The sequence below is a fragment of the Schistocerca serialis genome, chromosome 1 (genome assembly GCF_023864345.2).
Source record: "Schistocerca serialis cubense isolate TAMUIC-IGC-003099 chromosome 1, iqSchSeri2.2, whole genome shotgun sequence".
NCBI lineage: Eukaryota > Metazoa > Arthropoda > Insecta > Orthoptera > Acrididae > Schistocerca > Schistocerca serialis.
This window is the reverse complement of record NC_064638.1, coordinates 860,763,798-860,784,128: the sequence shown is the minus strand read 5'-3', so window position 1 is coordinate 860,784,128 and position 20,331 is coordinate 860,763,798. Positions and strand designations below refer to the sequence as shown.

Here is a 20,331-nt window from a genome sequence, read left to right as displayed (position 1 = left end):
CTGAGAAATGTGATAAACGAAAAATCGAAAAGGTCTGTACAAAGAATACGAACTGCATTAAGTCCGTTCGGCTGATATTGATCTTACTAGGTCTGAAGTATTGTGTAAGACAGCTATACATAGGAATTTAGTGCTCGTGCAGATGCAGCCTAGCACAAAACAATCTGTGGTGTACGTACGGTTAAAAAAACAGCTGAGGCCCTGAGAAACGTAAGGACCTAAAGCACACATCTGGTGATCTTTCGGTGAACCAGCCTTACTTGTATCTGTAGCCCCACACTGTATATGAACATCCACGAAAAACTGTCCAACCATTTTCTCGGATATGGGCCAAAAGCACAAACCATAATTTTGTTGCTCGGCGCTGCTCAATTGTTCTCTGGGGTTGACTACATAATTCAGTGTCTGCATCATATCGCAGCAGTAATACTTCATAATCGGAGGTGAATCGGCAGTTTTATCTGAACTTAAAGCTACAAAATGTGTTTAATGAAATGACGATAACGAAGTCCATGAGATGTTGGAGCAGGTCATAATTGCACATATGGAGCATTTAGTAACTGTTATTTGCATTCTGATTCTTGTTTAATACTAATTACAAATTTTACAACTGTAAAAAGACTCTATTTTCACTGGCCTACATATGGAAGTTTTGTGAATTAATATTAATAATAAATATAATTCTAATATTAATATTTCATAGCATGTGGGTACATTATTTTTTCATAGGAAGTATAGGATGTTGAGACTTGGTTAAGAAAAAACAGTTCACACCTATGAGAGTGGTGGTTTGTTTATAAATCTGATTTTCATAAACATTTCTTTTGCTCAAAACTTTGTTTCTGTTCTTTGGGGGCCTTATGATTCACAGTGCCTCAAATGGAAAAGCACAGAGCTTACCTTCGCAAAATTCTGAAATGAGGAATTCGAAACAATTTATGTCATGTGGTTCATTATGTAAACAAAAATTTTCTGAGAACCATAAAAAAATCGTTGGAAACAGAAAATGTGTTTACTTGGCCTTTTGTAGATACTTACACTTGTGACACTATAAATGACGAATATACATGACACTTCTAAAAGTCCTCTATGTTGGGTTTCATTTTGTAAATTGAGTTTCGTATTCCAATATTTATGTAAAAAACGAAGACTAGGTTTCAGAGCTGAGCTCGTCTGTGGACGCTAATGCAGTGACCTCGCGACAGAGATGCTGCCTCGAAGCACGTACGTGACAGGCCTCACCTCTTGCTTGTGTATGTGCTGTTAAGTGTGTCGTCACTCTTTGTGTTCTCTATAGATAAAGCATCAAATAGAACGAAAGTGTATTCGGATGCGTACAAAAAAAGCTTTCATATAAATTATGTAGTTTGTAGAATTCGCTCGATCCTAAACTCGCGTAACAAAAGCTATCTGGATGGATTAGGCCTTCGACGAATTAATGAAACAATAACAACTTTATGGCAACTCGCGACTTTGTAATAGCTTGGTTGGTGACCCATGGTCGAGGGCTTCCCATATTTAACGACATCTACGTACAATTATACGTAAAAATTGCTATCGGTAACTGAAGTAATGTTGAACGACGGTCAGGTGGCTTTGATGTACAAGTAGTTGCATCACTAACATGAGTGGAGAAACCGTGGAATTTTGAAAAAAAAAAGTGTTATCTTAATCATTTTATGATTATAGCAAAAATTTATTTTTAATTGGTTTCTATGACACTAAAAATAAGTTGTAATTATAATGGAATTCGTTAGGATTCCGTAGTATCCAATTTTCCTTGTCTTAGAACTAAAACGGTCCCGTTTCCAAAATATTGTCCCACGCTTTAACTTTCTGAAAGTAGCCCTCTTTAGATGAAACCACGCTGAAAAGACATTTTCATGGTAAACAATTCCTAGTGGCAACTGTGAGTTTTCTTCTTCTTCTTCTTCTTCTTCTTCTTCTTCTTCCTCTGAGAGCGCAGTCAGTGCAGATGACAACGAACTCCCCCCGCCTCACAGTCTCGTCTGAGGCTTCTCTATTAGCGCCACTGATGGCCTGTTTCCCAGGTGTGTGTAGTATAACTGCCTAGAGCAGATGACTGTAATGAGTTTGTGTATAGCGCAGAGTGGTATATGTGTTGTTGATCACAATGACGACGACGACTATAGAGGGGAGAGGCTGAAACTCGGTACCAGCACGGGGCACACGCTGACAGTCCACGAGAGGCGGTGTGAAAGTTTGAAATGCATTACATGACGTTGGCCACAACGTCCGATGTTAGGGAAATTCACGCCACCACCTCTACCCTCCTTGCCGGATGAAATACTATCAGTGGAAATTTCTTCCGTTACTATGATTCGAACCAGCTTCTTCTGAGTGTAGAACCGCCGCACGAGCGTATCAGTGGCCTCTGTTACGGAGACAACCGTAGACTTATTTAATTCATGAAGTCAGAGAATCACACACAGAAATTAATTTGTGTGTGTCTTACGAGCTGATATGCGTGACAATCTGTTGTATTCGTCCGGTTGGCATTCGGAAAGGCGACGGTTCAAACCCGCATCCGGCCAACCTGACTTAGGTTTTCCATGATTTCCCTAAATCGCTTAAAGCAAATGCCGCGTTGGTTCCTTCGAAAGGGCATGGCCGCTTTTCTTCTCCGCCCTTCCTCAATCCGAGCTTGTGCACTGTCACTAACGACCTCTTTGTCGACGGGACGTCCAGCACTAATCTCCTCTTATTCGTTCGGCTAACTGCTTTATGTTATTTCAAAATGTCGTAGGACCTCATGCCTTGACTCATTAGTGTTTGATTGAGTTATCCAGAGACTAAATAACGGATCTGTTTGTTGCAGAGATGGCAGCGCCGCTGGTTCGTGCTGTACGACGACGGGGAGCTCAGCTACTCTGTGGACGAGCACGTGAGTACCAGCAACCACTAGACACCAGCTACTGAACAGTCGTTGTGGAAGTAAAGCGTGCAAAATGAAGATTGTGAAGGCCCGTGGTGGATACTAGAAATTACCACTGGCACACAGATAATATACAGTGTGCGCTTAAATTATCTTTCCAACATAAGACTTTAATACCTTCAAAATTACACTGATGAGACAAAACATTACGACCACCTGCATAGTATATGAAGATGGTATCTGTTCTTTCGGATATGACCGAAAGAGCAGATACCATCTTCATATAGTCAAGGTTAACCGGCCATTGACCTCTTCGTTCTGTGCTGGATGCACACACATTGCCCGAACTCTTACGGGACTCGGTGAGATTTTCTGCCGCGAGTAATGAGCGTATTGGGTAGGGGCACTACGAATGTAGTGTGTAGACATTAAGTTGGGAATGTGGGTCTCATGGGGAGCGTGCAAGAGATAAATCCCTGCAGCCGCACTATTCTCTGTGGCCTCGGTGGCTCAGATGGATAGAGCGTCTGCCATGTAAGCAGGCGATCCCAGGTTCGAGTCCCGCTCGGGGCACACATCTTCAACTGTCCCCGTTGTATATCAACGCCTGTTGACATCTTAGGGTCTTGATTTAATTATTTCAACCTGCTTAATAGCTTGTTTGTCCATCTTTGGAACGAAATACATCTGTGATTCTGCGTATCAGTGATCCGACAGTTTCTTGGTAGGTTTGTGGAGGTATGTGGCATTAGATGTCTATGCGTAGGTCATGTAATTCACGTAAATAACGGGCCACTGAATTTGGTTGTTGAGACATCAACGTTAGCTCACAGTAACCTTCTCATACCATTGTAGCACGGTTCTGGTTCCGGGAAACGGGCAAGTATGTTGCTAAAAGATGACATCGCCGTCGGGGAAGACATCAAGCATGAAGGGATGCATGTTGTCCGCAGACGGCGTGGTGTCTTCGATTACTACCATAGGTCCCATGCAGACGCAGGAGAATGTCTCCCATAGCATAAAACTGTTTCCACCAGCGCGCGCAGCACGTTTCGAGCCGCCGTTCACTCTGATGACGGCGGTAGTGGAGACGGCTATCGACCTACTACAGCAAAAATGTGAGTTATCCGAGGACCCGGTACGTTTCCATTGATCGATAGTCGAATCCCAATAGTCCCGTGACTGTTGCAATCGTCACAGACAGTGTCATTGGGTCATCATGTGAACACATGGGGATGGTCTGATGTGGAGGCCCATGTTCAATAGTGTACGATAAACGGTGTGCTCCGAAACAATTGTGCGTGCTCCAGAATTGTTGTCTTTCGGAAAAAATGCCACAGATCAACATCTATCCTACATTACAGAGCTGACAAGCCTCCGAGCCCCACGTTCTATGAAGAGTCGTGGACGTCCAACCATTTAGCGCCTAGTGGTACTTTCACTGTCCTCCTACCTCTTTCCGTAAAAGCCCACGACAGTAGCACGTGTACATTTGACCAGCTTCGTCGTTTTCGAGATGTTCGTTCACAGGCCCTGCGTAATAATAATCTGCCCATTGTCAAAATCGCTTATCTCAGTGGATTTCCCCATTTGTAGTCCTTATCTTCGCTAGGGTGATCCCCCCTTCCGTGTCTGCTCCATTGACATACTTTTGTTATTGCATCAGTGCCCGCAATACACGGGGTGGCATCCAACGTCGCGATGGGCAGTGGTCATAACGTTTCGGGTGATGAGTATATACTAAATATTAACAAATGGTTTTCAACATGTCATAAGATGACTCACGAAGTTTTGCTTCCTCATTCATACACATAAATGTGAGCACCGTTGGTGGCATGGATAACGTTTAGTCGGAACTACATGTCTCTCCACGTGCGATTGAAGATGTCCAAAATGGCATGTTCAAAAGCATTGAAAATGTGTTATTAAAGTCCTGTAGGTCTCTAACCTTGGTTCAGTACACCAGATCCCTTACAAAACCCCACAGGAAGAAGTCTAGTGGTGTGAGATCAGGGGATCGTTGCGACCATCGAATTGGACCATCTCGTCCAATCCGGAAACTATCCATCTATAAATTGACGGACATTTAGGGACCAGTGGGGCGGTGCCACATATTGCTGGAATACGATACCAGGTTTCAGGTGTTCCAGTTGTGGCACAGCAAAATCTTGTAACATGTCCAGATAAATGTCACCGTTGACTGCAGGCTTGAGGAAAAGAATGGACCCATGATGCGATTGTGCGTCAATCCGCACCAGGCATTGACTTTTGAACTGTCTCTTTCCATTTTACGTTTAACATGAGAATACTGTTAACCCCATATACAAACGTCATGACTATTCAGTTTGCGGATACATGAAACGTTGCCTCATCGGAGAATCAAATCTTTTCCGAAAACTCATTGTTTCCGTCAGTCTTGACCAACACTTCCATTGCAAACATATCGCGCTGAGATTTGTCCTTAGGTTTCAGTGCAGACGCACCTTATGGAGGTATGGTTGTAACCACGTATGCAAGACATTGTGCACTGTACCTGCAAGGTAAAAATAACTTCGACTTATCACTTGTTGTAAACCATTTGCTAACATGTACTGTAGTTTTGAAGTTTTTAAAGTCTTAAGTTGTAAAGATAATTTATGGACACCCAGTATTTCACACAATGAAAACTTATCGGATACAGCTGGTAAATAAATGTACTGTAGGTGCAAACAGTTCAGCTTGTGAACATCTTGCAATCTGATGCGCTGCAAGACCGTTTATAACTTACTACGTTCTCGAGTACACTTAACGATAGTTTGGAAGGTAGTGCTCTCAGCGACAGATGATGTGTCTAGTGAAGTAATGCCGTGTTTCGATGTTCCAAAATCCGTAAGGCATTTTCAGTTCTAACGTCAAAAAATTTCCATGTAATTGTGCATGATATTTTTTTTTCTGTCGGCATACAACGGTTATGAGCTTCTGCTTCAGACAAAACTTGATCTGCTGGAGACACACCTAAAACAGCCTTATCGAGCAAGGTGATACAGTTGCTAGCATAATGGACGCGGATTCGATAGGACAGCAGTTCAAATCCGCGTCCGACCACAAAGATTCATTTTGTCCATGATTTCTCTGAATCGCTCCGACTGCAATGACCTCGTCGACGTGGCGTTAAGTGCAATTGTTCCTTCCTTTCCGGAAAATAGTAGTTGTGGTTTCGAATTGCGTGTTAATATGCAGAAGAGTAAGATAATGTATGAGTCAACTTAGCGTAAGGGTAAGTTACTGACTGTTAAAACGTAATACACTCCTGGAAATTGAAATAAGAACACCGTGAATTCATTGTCCCAGGAAGGGGAAACTTTGACACATTCCTGGGGTCAGATACATCACATGATCACACTGACAGAACCACAGGCACATAGACACAGGCAACAGAGCATGCACAATGTCGGCACTAGTACAGTGTACATCCACCTTTCGCAGCAATGCAGGCTGCTATTCTCCCATGGAGACGATCGTAGAGATGCTGGATGTAGTCCTGTGGAAGGGCTTGCCATGCCATTTCCACCTGGCGCCTCAGTTGGACCAGCGTTCGTGCTGGACGTGCAGACCACGTGAGACGACGCTTCATCCAGTCCCAAACATGCTCAATGGGGGACAGATCCGGAGATCTTGCTGGCCAGGGTAGTTGACTTACACCTTCTAGAGCACGTTGGGTGGCACGGGATACATGCGGACGCGCATCGTCCTGTTGGAACAGCAAGTTCCCTTGCCGGTCTAGGAATGGTAGAACGATGGGTTCGATGACGGTTTGGATGTACCGTGCACTATTCAGTGTCCCCTCGACGATCACCAGTGGTGTACGGCCAGTGTAGGAGATCGCTCCCCACACCATGATGCCGGGTGTTGGCCCTGTGTGCCTCGGTCGTATGCAGTCCTGATTGTGGCGCTCACCTGCACGGCGCCAAACACGCATACGACCATCATTGGCACCAAGGCAGAAGCGACTCTCATCGCTGAAGACGACACGTCTCCATTCGTCCCTCCATTCACGCCTGTCGCGACACCACTGGAGGCGGGCTGCACGATGTTGGGGCGTGAGCGGAAGACGGCCTAACGGTGTGCGGGACCGTAGCCCAGCTTCATGGAGACGGTTACGAATGGTCCTCGCCGATACCCCAGGAGCAACAGTGTCCCTAATTTGCTGGGAAGTGGCGGTGCGGTCCCCTACGGCACTGTGTAGGATCCTACGGTCTTGGCGTGCATCCATGCGTCGCTGCGGTCCGGTCCCAGGTCGACGGGCACGTGCACCTTCCGCCGACCACTGGCGACAACATCGATGTACTGTGGAGACCTCACGCAATTCGGCGGTACGTCCACCCGGCCTCCCGCATGCCCACTATACGCCCTCGCTCAAAGTCCGTCAACTGCACATACGGTTCACGTCCACGCTGTCGCGGCATGCTACCAGTGTTAAAGACTGCGATGGAGCTCCGTATGCCACGGCAAACTGGCTGACACTGACGGCGGCGGTGCACAAATGCTGCGCAGCTAGCGCCATTCGACGGCCAACACCGCGGTTCCTGGTGTGTCCGCTGTGCCGTGCGTGTGATCATTGCTTGTACAGCCCTCTCGCAGTGTCCGGAGCAAGTATGGTGGGTCTTACACACCGGTGTCAATGTGTTCTTTTTTCCATTTCCAGGAGTGTAGTTATGGAATCACATTCATGAGAAGCGAGGTTGAGAGTCCTGTACGGTCATTAACATCGAAGTTTTCCGTAGATCCCTAAAGCATGTAAGGCGACTGCTGAAAGGGTTTCTTTCGACATGCTACTCCGCGTTCCTGTCCAGTCGAAGTCTAATCCGAGCTGGGGTACAGTTCTTTAAAAACTGAATCTATCCAATGCAAAGAATTTCAAGCCTTAATGAAAGTGACTTTTGCAACTTACGTTCTCTGTTTTACCTCGGTTATTTATGCTAACTACCTAGGGTTAAATTTTGAAGGGAAAAAAGTAGAATGAGCACCTCAAATTCAGCAAGAAAGAATAAAAGTGGAATGCTTAGATTTATGACGAGTTTTCTTGTAAAGTGCAGCAGATGTTTTTAAGGAGATGACATAAAATTGCAATGCGATCTATGCCAGACTAAAGCCCCAGTGTTTTAGAGTCCTTATGAAGTAGGCACTACGGCAGAAATCGAACGAACTGAGAGATACGCTGCGTGAATCGTAACAGATAAGGACACTGATTCTCAGCAAACTAACAGGCAGTGATTGGGAAAAGGAATTGACCCTCTAGCAAAACACTTGATAGTTACAGTATACCTGTATGCACTAGAGAGCGGTAGTTACATGTTAAATGTTAGGAGATTAGTAACAATTATTTATTCTAGAAACAAGAGTGCGTTTGGACCACGGTTATAAAAATACATCATACAAGCTACTGTTACTCGCAAAAAAATACTAATTTCCCAATACCAGTAATAAAATCTGAGATTAGTTACATGGGTTTTAAATCGTGATTACTAAAAAGGAAGTGGAACTGGCGGGCGGACTTAGACGAAAAAAAAAAGGTTCAAATGGCTCTAAGCACTATGGGACTTAACATCCGAGGTCATCAGTCCCCTAGACTTAGAACTACTTAAACCTGACTAACCTAAGGACATCACACATATCCATGCCCGAGGCAGGATTCGAACCTGCGACAGTAGCAGCACCGCGGTTCCAGACTGAAGCGCCTAGAACCGCTCGGCCACAACGGCCGGCGGACTTAGATGAGAGAGCTGTGGTGCACTTGCCGGTCGATGGCGAGGCTGCTATCTGCACGGCCGAAGGAAGACGCGCTGCAGACGACTGGTAGCGTGGTCGGGCGAGGGCACGGAGTCGGCGGGCGAGGCATCTTTGGCAGTGGCTGGAGCTGGACGTCCGAAGTTGGCGCCAGAGAGGGCGATTTTTGCTCGCTCTCCAGAACGCTCTTCCCTTTGGTGCGGCTATACACTCGATTCGCCAGCCACTCCAATTATTGTTTAAATTTCTTGTTAATTATTTTGTGCCACCAATAATTCTCATGCAGCAAGAGCACATGTAAATTACTGTCGCACAGCTTTTCTTCGCCTGTCAAACAGCATGCTCTCAGCTAAGAATGGATGGCCTGCCCTATAGACTCGTCCATTTTTCACCTCCGACGCTGCACCTGCTAATGTCTCCTTTCCCTCCATCTTGACATTTTGTTCCTGGGTCAGCGATCGCTCCCACACTTCTCGTAGCAGAGGACCGCTAAAAAGGATATTTTTGTAGCAAGCATTCCCTCACCTGGCAAATTGCAAGCGTCTTCTTATTTCCAATTAGATAATGTGTTTGAGTGCACCCCCTCCCTCCCTGCCCCCCCCCCCCCTCCCCACTCCCCCTACACACGTAAATTCATCAATAGCAGAAAAACCGCTCTAAAGCCATCGATAACTTTTATCCTCCTGCCGTACAATTATGGTTGCCTGAATATAGGCAGGTGCCTCGCCCCTGGGAGGCCTGCCTCCGTAAGGTGCGGTGTGGGCTGACGCTGTCCTCAGGTGGCCATCGTGTATTGACAACGTGACGTCTAAGGAATAAATTCAGAGAACCATATTAGACGTGTGCTATGGTAGCAGCAGAATTGGTGCATGGGTCATCTCGCGTAGAGATCATAACAAAAAACGCCGATTGGAACATGTACGGAGATATCCAGACAGTCTTTCGTTGCTCTGCCTATATCTACATATACATTACGCAAGCCACATTGTGGTGTCTTTTCCCATTCCAAATGATCGTTGGAAAGACCTCCACATTGGCTCTAGCTACTTTGATCTTTTTTCATCTTGATCAATCCACGAGACGTACGTGGTCGGGAATAATATGTTGCTCGACTATTCCTGGGAAGCAGGCTCTCCGCAAACAAATAAAGTTGTGCAGCTAGCGGCCAATATTGGTGTCAAATATCCCACACTTACACTGTACCGGAGTCATCAGTTTCAGCAAAAAATTGTAGTAAACATGTTGTATGTTACGATGTTGAGTCTCTTTCCATGGTGAAGATTATTTTCTTACACATATTCTTTCCGAAAATTTTGTTCCCGTTGTCGGGGTACGTAATGCCTTACGGGAGAGAAAAATAAACTCACATATTTCCTCCCGTTGACAGTCACGCAACAAGCAAAAACGGCAGAAGCGCAGGTACAGGGCACAAGTCGAGGAAGCCACCGACTTCATTTTGTGCACACAGGAAAAGGTAGTTTCACGTACACTAGTCTTAGGCTTCCAAATTTTGGTCTGAGACATTTTGTCCAAGAATTAAATTACCAATAGTTCCCATCCCCTTATTCTGACCAAGGCTTTTCGGGTGGTTTCCGTTGGTTCTAAGACAACTGCCGGAACTGAAAACCCCTCCCAAATGTTCCCAGTTGGGAGTTCCTCTGCCACACTACCAGGTGACATGTCTTGATGCATCATGGATCGTTACTGGAACAGCTCCCTCTGACTGGAGAGTGAAAGCATATAAAAGTGCTTCCTCCTCAGTATGTGAAATATTTTTGTAGCACGTCGTCAAAAGGCCCAGTTGCATAGGCGAACTAGTACTCATTCTATATTCAAATTTTATTCTGATATCTGAGTTTGAAATGTAACACGCGTTGCCTCAGTCGCCACTTCTAACTGCAAATACTGCTAATAATCCGATCCAGACCACTTTGTAAACTACCCCCCCCCCCCCCTACTCATACGCTCCATTTTCCTTTGTTTCAGTTACTGTAGTTTCACTTGTCCTCTACATTTTACTTTTTATAATTGCAGTTGTTTCAGTTACCTGTTTACTGTCACTTGTAATATCCTTCTTGTTTGAAATAAAGTGTTACGGACGAGATTGTCTTGTTCACTCACCCTCTTGGAACACTCCAGCGAAGCCTGCTGTATATTGTTCAACTTATTTTTAATTTCATAAAAATTGTTGTAATTTTGTCATGCAGTGCATTATTTAATTTGTCACATCTATTTTAAGGTAAATTGTTTTACGTCGAATTTTTACTGAAATTTTACTCAAGTTTTGGACCTAAATCAAATTCAATAATTGTCTGCTTTGGAAACCAACTGAGATACTTTGTAAATGCACTGGTAGAAACCTTTGATCCCACAAAAATTTCACAACCACATTTGTTCATCTTTTTACTTTGGGATGACGTTGCTGTTGTGTTCTTCAGTCCAGTGACTGGTTTGATGCAGCTCTCCATGCTACTCTATCCTGTGCAAGCTTCTTCATCTCCCAGTACTTACTGCAACCTACATCCTTCTGAATCTGTTTTGTGAATTCATCTCTTGGTCTCCCTCTACTATTTTTAACCTCCACGCTGCCCTCCAGTACTAAATTGGTGATCCCTTGATCCCTCAGAATATGCCCTACCAACCAATCCCTTCTTCTAGTCAGGTTGTGCCACAAGCTTCTCTTCTCCCCAATTCTATTCAATACCTCCTCATTAGTTATGTGATCTATCCAGCTAATCTTCAGCATTCTTCTGTAACACCACATTTCGAAAGCTTCTATTCTCTTCTTGTCCAAAGTATTTATCGTCCACATTTCGCTTCCATCCATGGCTCTACCCCATACAAATACTTTCAGAAACGACTTTCTGACACTTAAATCTATACTTGATGTAAACAAATTTCTATTCTTCAGAAACGCTTTCCTTGCCATTGCCAGTCTACATTTTATATCCTCTCTACTTCGGTCATCGTTAGTTATTTTGCTCCCCAAATAGCAAAACTCATCTACTACTTTAAGCGTCTCATTTCCTAATCTAATTCCCACAGTATCACCCGATTTAATTCGATTACACTCCATTATCCTCGTTTTGCTTTTGCTGATGTTCATCTTATATCCTCTTTTCAAGACACTGTCCATTCCGTTCAACTGCTCTTCCAAGTCCTTTGCTGTCTCTGACAGAATTACAATGTCATCGGCGAACCTCAAAGTTTTTATTTCTTCTCCGTGGATTTTAATTCCTACTCCAAATTTTTCTTTTGTTTCCTTTACTGCTTGCTCAATATACAGATTGAATAACATCGGGAATAGGCTACAACCCTGTCCCACTCGCTTCCCAACCACTGCTTCCCTTTCATGCCCCTCGACTCTTACAACTGCCATCTGGTTTCTGTACAAATTGTAAATAGCCTTTCGCTCCCTGTATTTACCCCTGCCACTTTCAGAACTTGAAAGAGAGTATTCCAATCAACATTGTCAAAAGCTTTCTCTCTGGGATGACGTAACAGCCGAAAACTGGAATGTAAAACAATAAATATTGTAGTGTGCTACACCATTTTCGTGTGGTTTTTTTCAGTCATAATTTGCAGATTTCTCTTGCAGAAGTGATTTATCGCAATTCCACCCAAAAACACACAAAAATATCTCACGTTTAGCCAAGTGTAGCGCTATGTGGCTTGTGGCATGACACGTCCGAAATTGACCAACTCATTTACATAAACGACAATTTTAGAACCTGGCCCCTCTTCCGACACAAATAAATTTCTGCGGATACCCATGCTAACAGCGTATCATATGCTGGTTTACCGTTGGCGCCGTAGATGAACAATACGGAAGCAACAGGCACGTCCAGGCCTTCGTGTCGTTAATAAATTTAAGCGCTGCCGGGCGAAGGGCGGTGGGTAGTTCATGGGGGCGAATCACGAACGGCATAATGGGGGGTCGTAAATTAGATGCACGCTGGCGGTGAGCGCGTCATGGATCCGCTAGTCCCTGGGCCGTTACTGGCCGTGTAAGAGTCCTCGAGACCCAGACAGCCTGCGGCGGAATCCGTGCGCCGCCGAGAAAGCGATCTGATACAGGCTGGGGCGTTCCTTTTCACCTGAAACGACCGCGCCAACGTACTTCAGCTTTCTTCCTGTGGCTAATGAGGCAACATCCGCGCCGAAAACTTCATTCCTATGGATCGTCCGCTACAGGAATCGCGCCTTTCGCCTCACTCGGTAGAGGCCCGAAACCGCAGCTTGTCCTGTGGTCGCTCTGTTCACTGCTAAACAAGAGAAGGCACTCCTATTTGTCAGCAGCAGCGGGGGAAAAAAGTCACCATTGTCCTCCTCCAAGAAAGTGCGGCGCTGCTGAAACGGGTACACTGTTCTGTGGTGAACAGACAACCAGTCGACCAAGCAGTAACGAAGTTTTCTTCTACTGTTCTTGTTGCGTTTGAATCACCATTGTCATTACATTGTTCTCAATAAATTTCACATTGGCTTTACAAGTGTTAAGACATCTCCGACCGGATGGCACCGGTGGTCTCCAATAGTACTCTGTTTTTTGCTAAGGACATTCCAGTATACACATTGACCTTCGCTGAAGACGCGTTGTTCCAGATCGTCCACTCACTGGCGATTGGACAGCAGGTAGTCTGTTCGAAGTGTTGAATGTGAGATAGTGGTGCCCATAGAATAATCAATAAGTAAAGATATTCGCCACTGGCAACTCATGACCAAATGGATATATAACTAAGCGGCACCACATTATAGGATTCACAGGTTCATAGGGTGAAAGGCATTCGCTTTTGGGGAGCTGGCCAAATGTCTGGCAATAAGATGACATTTTCTGTTTTAACTTTCTGACGGCTGTCGTTCCCGTTCAACAGAAAGACTGCCACAAAGAATGATGCATACGTGTCAGTTTATGTAGCCTCTTCTGATATCTACGGTATTGAAATGGGCAAAAAAGTCTTTCTCTGAAAGTAATACAGACCTGGTTGAAGCATCAAAATTTCAGTGTTAGCTCCTGTTGTTAATCTTTTTCAGTCGATTCTCATCCTCTCCATTGTCCGTAACAGATTTTCTCGGACTTCGCTTACTTCATAGTACCGACATACACTGAGCTTAAGCGGTTGAACCCCACGATAAAGGCAACCCCTATGCGATTTTTGCATGTCCCCTCCAATTGTTAAACGTGCCTGTGTGTGGCCGAGTGGTTCTAGGCGCTTCAGTCTGGAACCGAGCTGCTGCTACAGTCGCAGGTCCGAATCCTGCCTCGGGCATGGATGTGTGTGATGTCCTTAGGTTAGTAGGTTTAAGTAGTTCTAAGTTCTAGGGGACTGATGACCTCAGCTGTTAAGTCCCATAGTGCTCAGAGCCGTTTGAACCATTTTCGTACCTGTGTGCTCGAAATACCAAGATGATGGAAGATCTTTTTGATGTCGTCGATGGCGCCTATTATACGTTAAGAGTGATTCTGTCAGGCGTCAGTTCCGAATGGAGTGATACATTACGTGAACGAAAAAAAACACTCTTCTTTGATATTATGCTAAAAATTCTCAAAGTTTCAACAAATTTCAAGGGTTATTCTTAACAAAAGAATCTGATTCAGGGAAGAAGCATATCCTACGGGCTTACAGTTTTACCGTTTGCTGCTGGCTGCTTCGAGTGAGGGGTGTGTGTGTGTGTGTGTGTGTGTGTGTGTGTGTGTGTGTGTGTGTGTGTGTGTGTTTGTGTGGAGAGAGAGAGAGAGAGAGAGAGAGAGAGAGAGAGAGAGAGAGAGAGAGACTTTTGGAGAGGCGCGCGTTATTTTATGGCAGCATCTTTGTTGAACAAGGGTTGAGACTTTCAAAGTAGAGTGTACAGTGGCACCATTGTGTTAGATCTGGCCGGCCGCGGTGGTCTCGAGGTTCTAGGCGCGCAGTCAGGAACCGTGCGACTGCTACGGTCGCAGGTTCGAATCCTGCCTCGGGCATGGATGTGTGTGATGTCCTTAGGTTAGTTAGGTTAGTTAGGTTTAAGTAGTTCTAAGTTCTAGGGGACTGGTGACCACAGCAGTTGAGTCCCATAGTGCTCAGAGCCATTTTTTTTGTTAGATCAGGTGCCTTTAGAACAGGATCTGTTCAGCGAAACAAACTGAGAGCAGTTTATTACAATGGGGATGAACCGTATTTCCGTGGAAGCTAGTGTAATTTTGGTGTGGCTTTTTGACACACATCTTTGAATCGACATCCTAAAACTTTTTCTTCTGCGTGTTTTGCGACGACGTTGCAAAAAGAGCCAGTTTAAAAACGATTATTAGCTGTATATATTTCCAGTCCAGTGGCTGTATCTAGGAATTTATCTGAATGCCAGAGGGTTGCTACAGAGCAGTGACTAATTATGACTTTTTAACCTTAGCGGCACATTTAAAGCTATATGACGTATACAGCAGGGTAGAGGACTCATCTGTGTCCACCAGTTAACAGGAGTATGGCGGGGATGGAGGAGCTGGATTAGGTGGGCGGTAACTGGTGCAGATGTTGTCGTGCAAGTGACATTAATTCCCCTTCAACTAAGGTTGTGAAATAATTTATCCCTCGCAAGGCAATGCGGCTTTTTTTCCCTACTTGCAGGAGAGATTCTTGCCGTGTTGTTTTACTGATAATCATATCTTGCAATGAATAAGGTAGCTCCTCCCTACCGCCGCTACTGGCCCCAATAATAAGATACATTTGTCATTGAAAAACAGAGTACAGTTCCAGCAAATTACTCTGCTGCAGAAAGTCGCCCCAGAAGTCACTTCCAGAAGGGCCACATCGGAATGAAAATCATGTTGTATTACGCGATAGAGAAAATGACGGTAAAAATGGAAATGAACGTATGGCGTCAGTGGCCGGGAGTTCCCAGACGGGAAGTTCGGCCGCCAAGTGCACGGCTTATTGAGGGTGACGCCACATTGGGCGACCTGCGCGTCGACAATGGGGACGAGATGATGATGATGATGATGATGATGATGATGATGATGACAGCACAACACCCAGTGCCTGAGGGGAGAAAACATCCCGCCCCAGCCGAGAATCGAACCCGGACCCCCGTGCGTGGCAGTCCAACGCGCTGACATTTTCTTTTTTTTTTTCTTTTTGTGATTTAGTTCGATGCGTTTGGTCTAGGCGGACGTCACTAGACATCCGTTCAAGCTGATAGTTGATTCCTTTACTCAGTTTTTTTTATTATTACAGAAGGCAAGCAGCCCTCTGACCGAACACGCTGAGCTACCGTGCCGGCTTCAGCAAATGGGGCGGAGACAATGACTGTACTACTTAACTTACGGAAGGTACTCATATGTCGGTGCACCGGCAGCGGTGGAGAGACGGACCGCAAAATGTCACGTAACTCAAGGACTACGAAAAACTGAGAGAGAACAACTCTTGTTTGAATTTTTCCGTTGTGTTAGGTCCATATCACGTGGCTCAGAGACCAACAACACAAGCAGGGGTGACTTGTAAGAACCGCACCCGACTCACCTCTTGCCAAGCTAACGGCGAACATCCTCTGAGTCTACGGTTCGTAAAATGTGACCAAGTAAGGCTGAAGGCTATCGGGACTGTACAGTATTTCTCGGCCAAACTTGGCGTCCTTTTCACTGCCCTAAGGTATATGAGACAGCTTTCCCACCTTTGTTTGCAGCACTACGTTTTACTCCGATAAATGCGTTGAAGGTATCAGTGGCGTACAGTTTACTGATGTTGCCAGTTGCTGTGGCGGTTTCATTTACGTCTACATACATACTCCGCAATCCACCATACGGTGCGTGGCGGAGGGTCCTTCGTACCACAACTAGCGTCTTCTCTTCCTGTTGCACTCCCAAACAGAACGAGGGAAAAATGACTGCCTATATGCCTCTGTACGAGCCCTAATCTCTCTTACCTTATCTTTGCGGTCTTTCCGCGAAATATAAGTTGCGGCAGTAAAATTGTACTGCAGTCAGCCTCAAATGCTGGTTCTCTAAATTTCCTCAATAGCGATTCACGAAAAGAACGCCTCCTTTCCTCCAGAGACTCCGACCCGAGTTCCTGAGGCATTTCCGTAACACTCGCGTGATGATCAAACCTACCAGTAACAAATCTAGCAGCCCGCCTCTGAATTGCTTCTATGTCCTCCCTCAATCCGATCTGATAGGGATCCCAAACGCTCGAGCAGTACTCAAGAGTAGGTCGTACTAGTGTTTTATAAGCGGTCTCCTTTACAGATGAACCACATCTTCCCAAAATTCTACCAATGAACCGAAGACGACTATCCGCCTTCCCCACAACTGCCGTTACATGCTTGTCCCACTTCATATCGCTCTGCAATGTAACGCACAAGTATTTATTCGACGTGACTGTGTCAAGCGCTACACTACTAATGGAGTATTCAAGCATTACGGGGTTCTTTTTCCTAGTCATCTTCATTAATTTACATTTATCTATATTTAGAGTTAGCTGCCATTCTTTACACCAATCACAAATCCTGTCCAAATCAATTAATGTAATTGGCATTAGTTTTGATATTTAGGCTGTAGCCTTTCTAAGAGAGGGCTGTAGCTGCTATTTGGCACCCGTGCTTTGGCGACTTGTCCCAGCCAATACGTTGTCACGTGTGACACGAATGCCTGTCAGCCCTTCGGCCCTCTTTTGACGGGTGCCCCGCTGCGAACGGCGTAGCGTAGTTGCTGCTGGGCGCTGGAAGCCCCTTGCCAGGAGAGAAGCCCGCGCTGGCACTGCAAGCCCGCCAAGTGCCGCCTCGGGCTCCCCACTCGCTGCGAGTGGTCGCCGTCGCCGTCGCCGTCGTTTCTCTAAGAGGCTTAATGTCACCGACCGCTGAGGGTTCTCGGGACGCTCCGACAGGCCCACCGCTGTAGACTACGCGCTGTGCAGTGGATATTGAGAGGAGAATAGTCGCCGTCACCACGCCAGTGGCCAAGCGCGTATTAGGACTACTGTGACACTTTCAAACAATTTCGCGAGATACGACGCATTGCATTGTTGGGCGCAAAAGACCTGTGTGTCATGGAGTCTGCAGCACCTTCGTACAGGAAAGAACCTTTATTTTTATCCCAGGAGGAACCATTTTGTGATTTCAGTACCCCTGAAGAAGAGAAATTTGTTAACATCGAGTATAGATTTAAGTGTCAGGAAGTCGTTTCTGAAAGTATTTGTATGGAGTGTAGCCATGTATGGAAGTGAAACATGGACGATAACCAGTTTGGACAAGAAGAGAATAGAAGCTTTCGAAATGTGGTGCTACAGAAGAATGCTGAAGATTAGATGGGTAGATCACGTAACTAATGAGGAGGTACTGAATAGGATTGGGGAGAAGAGAAGTTTGTGGCACAACTTGACTAGAAGAAGGGATCGGTTGCTAGGACATGTTTTGAGGCATCAAGGGATCACAAATTTAGCATTGGAGGGCAGCGTGGAGGGTAAAAATCGTAGAGGGAGACCAAGAGATCAATACACTAAGCAGATTCAGAAGAATGTAGGTTGCAGTAGGTACTGGGAAATGAAGACGCTTGCACAGGATAGAGTAGCATGGAGAGGTGCATCAAACCAGTCTCAGGACTGAAGACCACAACAACAACAACAACAATTCATACAAGTACCTGATACGTATGCGTATGAAATGGAATGATGACATTCGCTCAGTCGTAGATAAACCGAGTGACAGACTCCCGTTCATTGACAGAATGCTGGGAAAATGCATTCAGTCTACAAAGGAGACTGCTATGAAGGCCCGCATCTCGTGGTCGTGCGGTAGCGTTCTCGCTTCCCACGCCCGGGTTCCCGGGTTCGATTCCCGGCGGGGTCAGGGATTTTCTCTGCCTCGTGATGGCTGGGTGTTGTGTGCTGTCCTTAGGTTAGTTAGGTTTAAGTAGTTCTAAGTTCTAGGGGACTGATGACCATAGATGTTAAGTCCCATAGTGCTCAGAGCCATTTGAACCATTTTGAAGACTGCTATCAAAACATTTGTGCATCTCATATTACAAAATTGCTCGAGTGTCTGGGATCCATACCAGATATGACTAATAGAAATATTAAAGCTATTCAATGAGATGCAGCACGAATGGTCACACGTATGTTCGATTCGCGATAGAGAATAGAAGGAAAAAGAATTACTGAATTGGAAGACAATTGTAGGTACACACCAGCTCCTATGAGAAACTTCCTAGGAAGTTTCATGAACTAGTTTAAGGTGAATAATTTAGAAAAATGGCAGAGATGCCCATACGCAGTTGGGATGAGAAGAAACCCTAGCATATGGTACAGTGGAAAGTACACTCTGTATCGACCTCACAGCATTTTGCAGAGTAAGTAGATAGATATAGATGAGGGGTTCCCAAACATTTACTCTGACGCAGCACTTTGAAAATCCTGGCCCTTTGACAGAACACCTTATTTTGAAGATTAACAAAATTCTAAAAAAACTTGTTTTACTCAGGGATTACTTCAAGTTTAAATAATAACAAGTAACACAACAAGCATAAGAAATTGTAAAAAGTTATTAATATCATCAAAACGCCGAACAAAAAGTTTTATTAATAGCTTTTCGCGGACCACTTAATCCTTTCTCACAGAACACTAGTGTAACGCGGAACACAGTTTTGGAAACTCTGATTTTGATCACATAGTGTTTCACACGCTTTGATCACTTCTAGAGACGTGACCACTGGTATAGCACATCGGATTGAGGGCGGTGTGGGATTAACGGCAGTGAAAGTGGTACAAGTGTAGATCTAAAGCTGCCAGTGTGTGGTGAAGGATATGCTGTGCCGCAGTACACTGCGTCACACTGCCTGTTTCCTTGATGGATCCCACGCGGAAAGAGCGCTTATGTCTACTCTTCATAATCTCCCCTCGTTTATCTAATTCTGCTGCTGGCATGGTCTTCTTTTCCGACAATTGTGTGTTTAGGTGATTGCATTGTGACTTCCTGCCATCTCTACGGCGGTGTAACTTACGTTGGGGAGAGGGGAGGGAGGGTGAACAAGGGGGGTGACGGTGAAAAACGTTACTTTTTTTAATATATGCAACCAATAAACTATGGAATCACCAGACGTAGTTCTAAGTTTTGCGTAGTATTTATTGTTCATTCACATCATTAGTGATATTAACATTACTCGAATAATATGCCGCATATACTATACAAGTATTATTAAACTAGTACAACGTACGTCAGCAGAAATTGACATTTTATCTTAATTAAACACGCGACGAAGACGCACTTCTGCCCTACCCGGGTGGCCAACCAGGAAGCGTTCTTTGCACGCACTGACACTACTCACCCGTTCGTTCCTCACATTGTGTAGTTAAAATGCTGTATGTTAGCTGCTAGGTTCAACTATTTCAGTATTTCAGCCACTCTATTAATATATGTGAGCAAGTGACTACCGAATCCTCACAGTTTGTTTATTGTCTTCTCTAAAGACAAGTTTTCGTAGCTTGTTGCTTCGTACCAACAACAGTGTAACTCTGAGAAGAACAAGCTATTATGGATATCATTTTAATGTAGAAGTCTTAATAAGCTACTGTTTATGAGCAACACTTTCATTGCATTATGTCAAAACCAACCATCGTGTGTCAGCACTACGTATATTCTCGTTTTTATTCATTTCCGCGGAGCGCTAGTGAAAACAATATGCAACGAGAAATAGATTTTTAGATGTC

At 44.9% G+C, this 20,331-nt stretch overlaps 1 protein-coding gene across 3 annotated transcripts in view; it reads left to right on the top strand.

Annotated features, from left to right (window-relative positions):
* Positions 1–20,331, top strand: part of LOC126485469 (protein outspread) — a 774,913-nt gene that overhangs the window by 606,893 nt on the left and 147,689 nt on the right. For all 3 annotated transcript variants that reach the window (XM_050108877.1, XM_050108879.1, XM_050108878.1), the window contains exon 3: positions 2,840–2,905. In XM_050108877.1, coding sequence (XP_049964834.1) covers positions 2,840–2,905 — 66 coding nt within the window. The remainder of the gene's footprint in view (positions 1–2,839; positions 2,906–20,331) is intronic.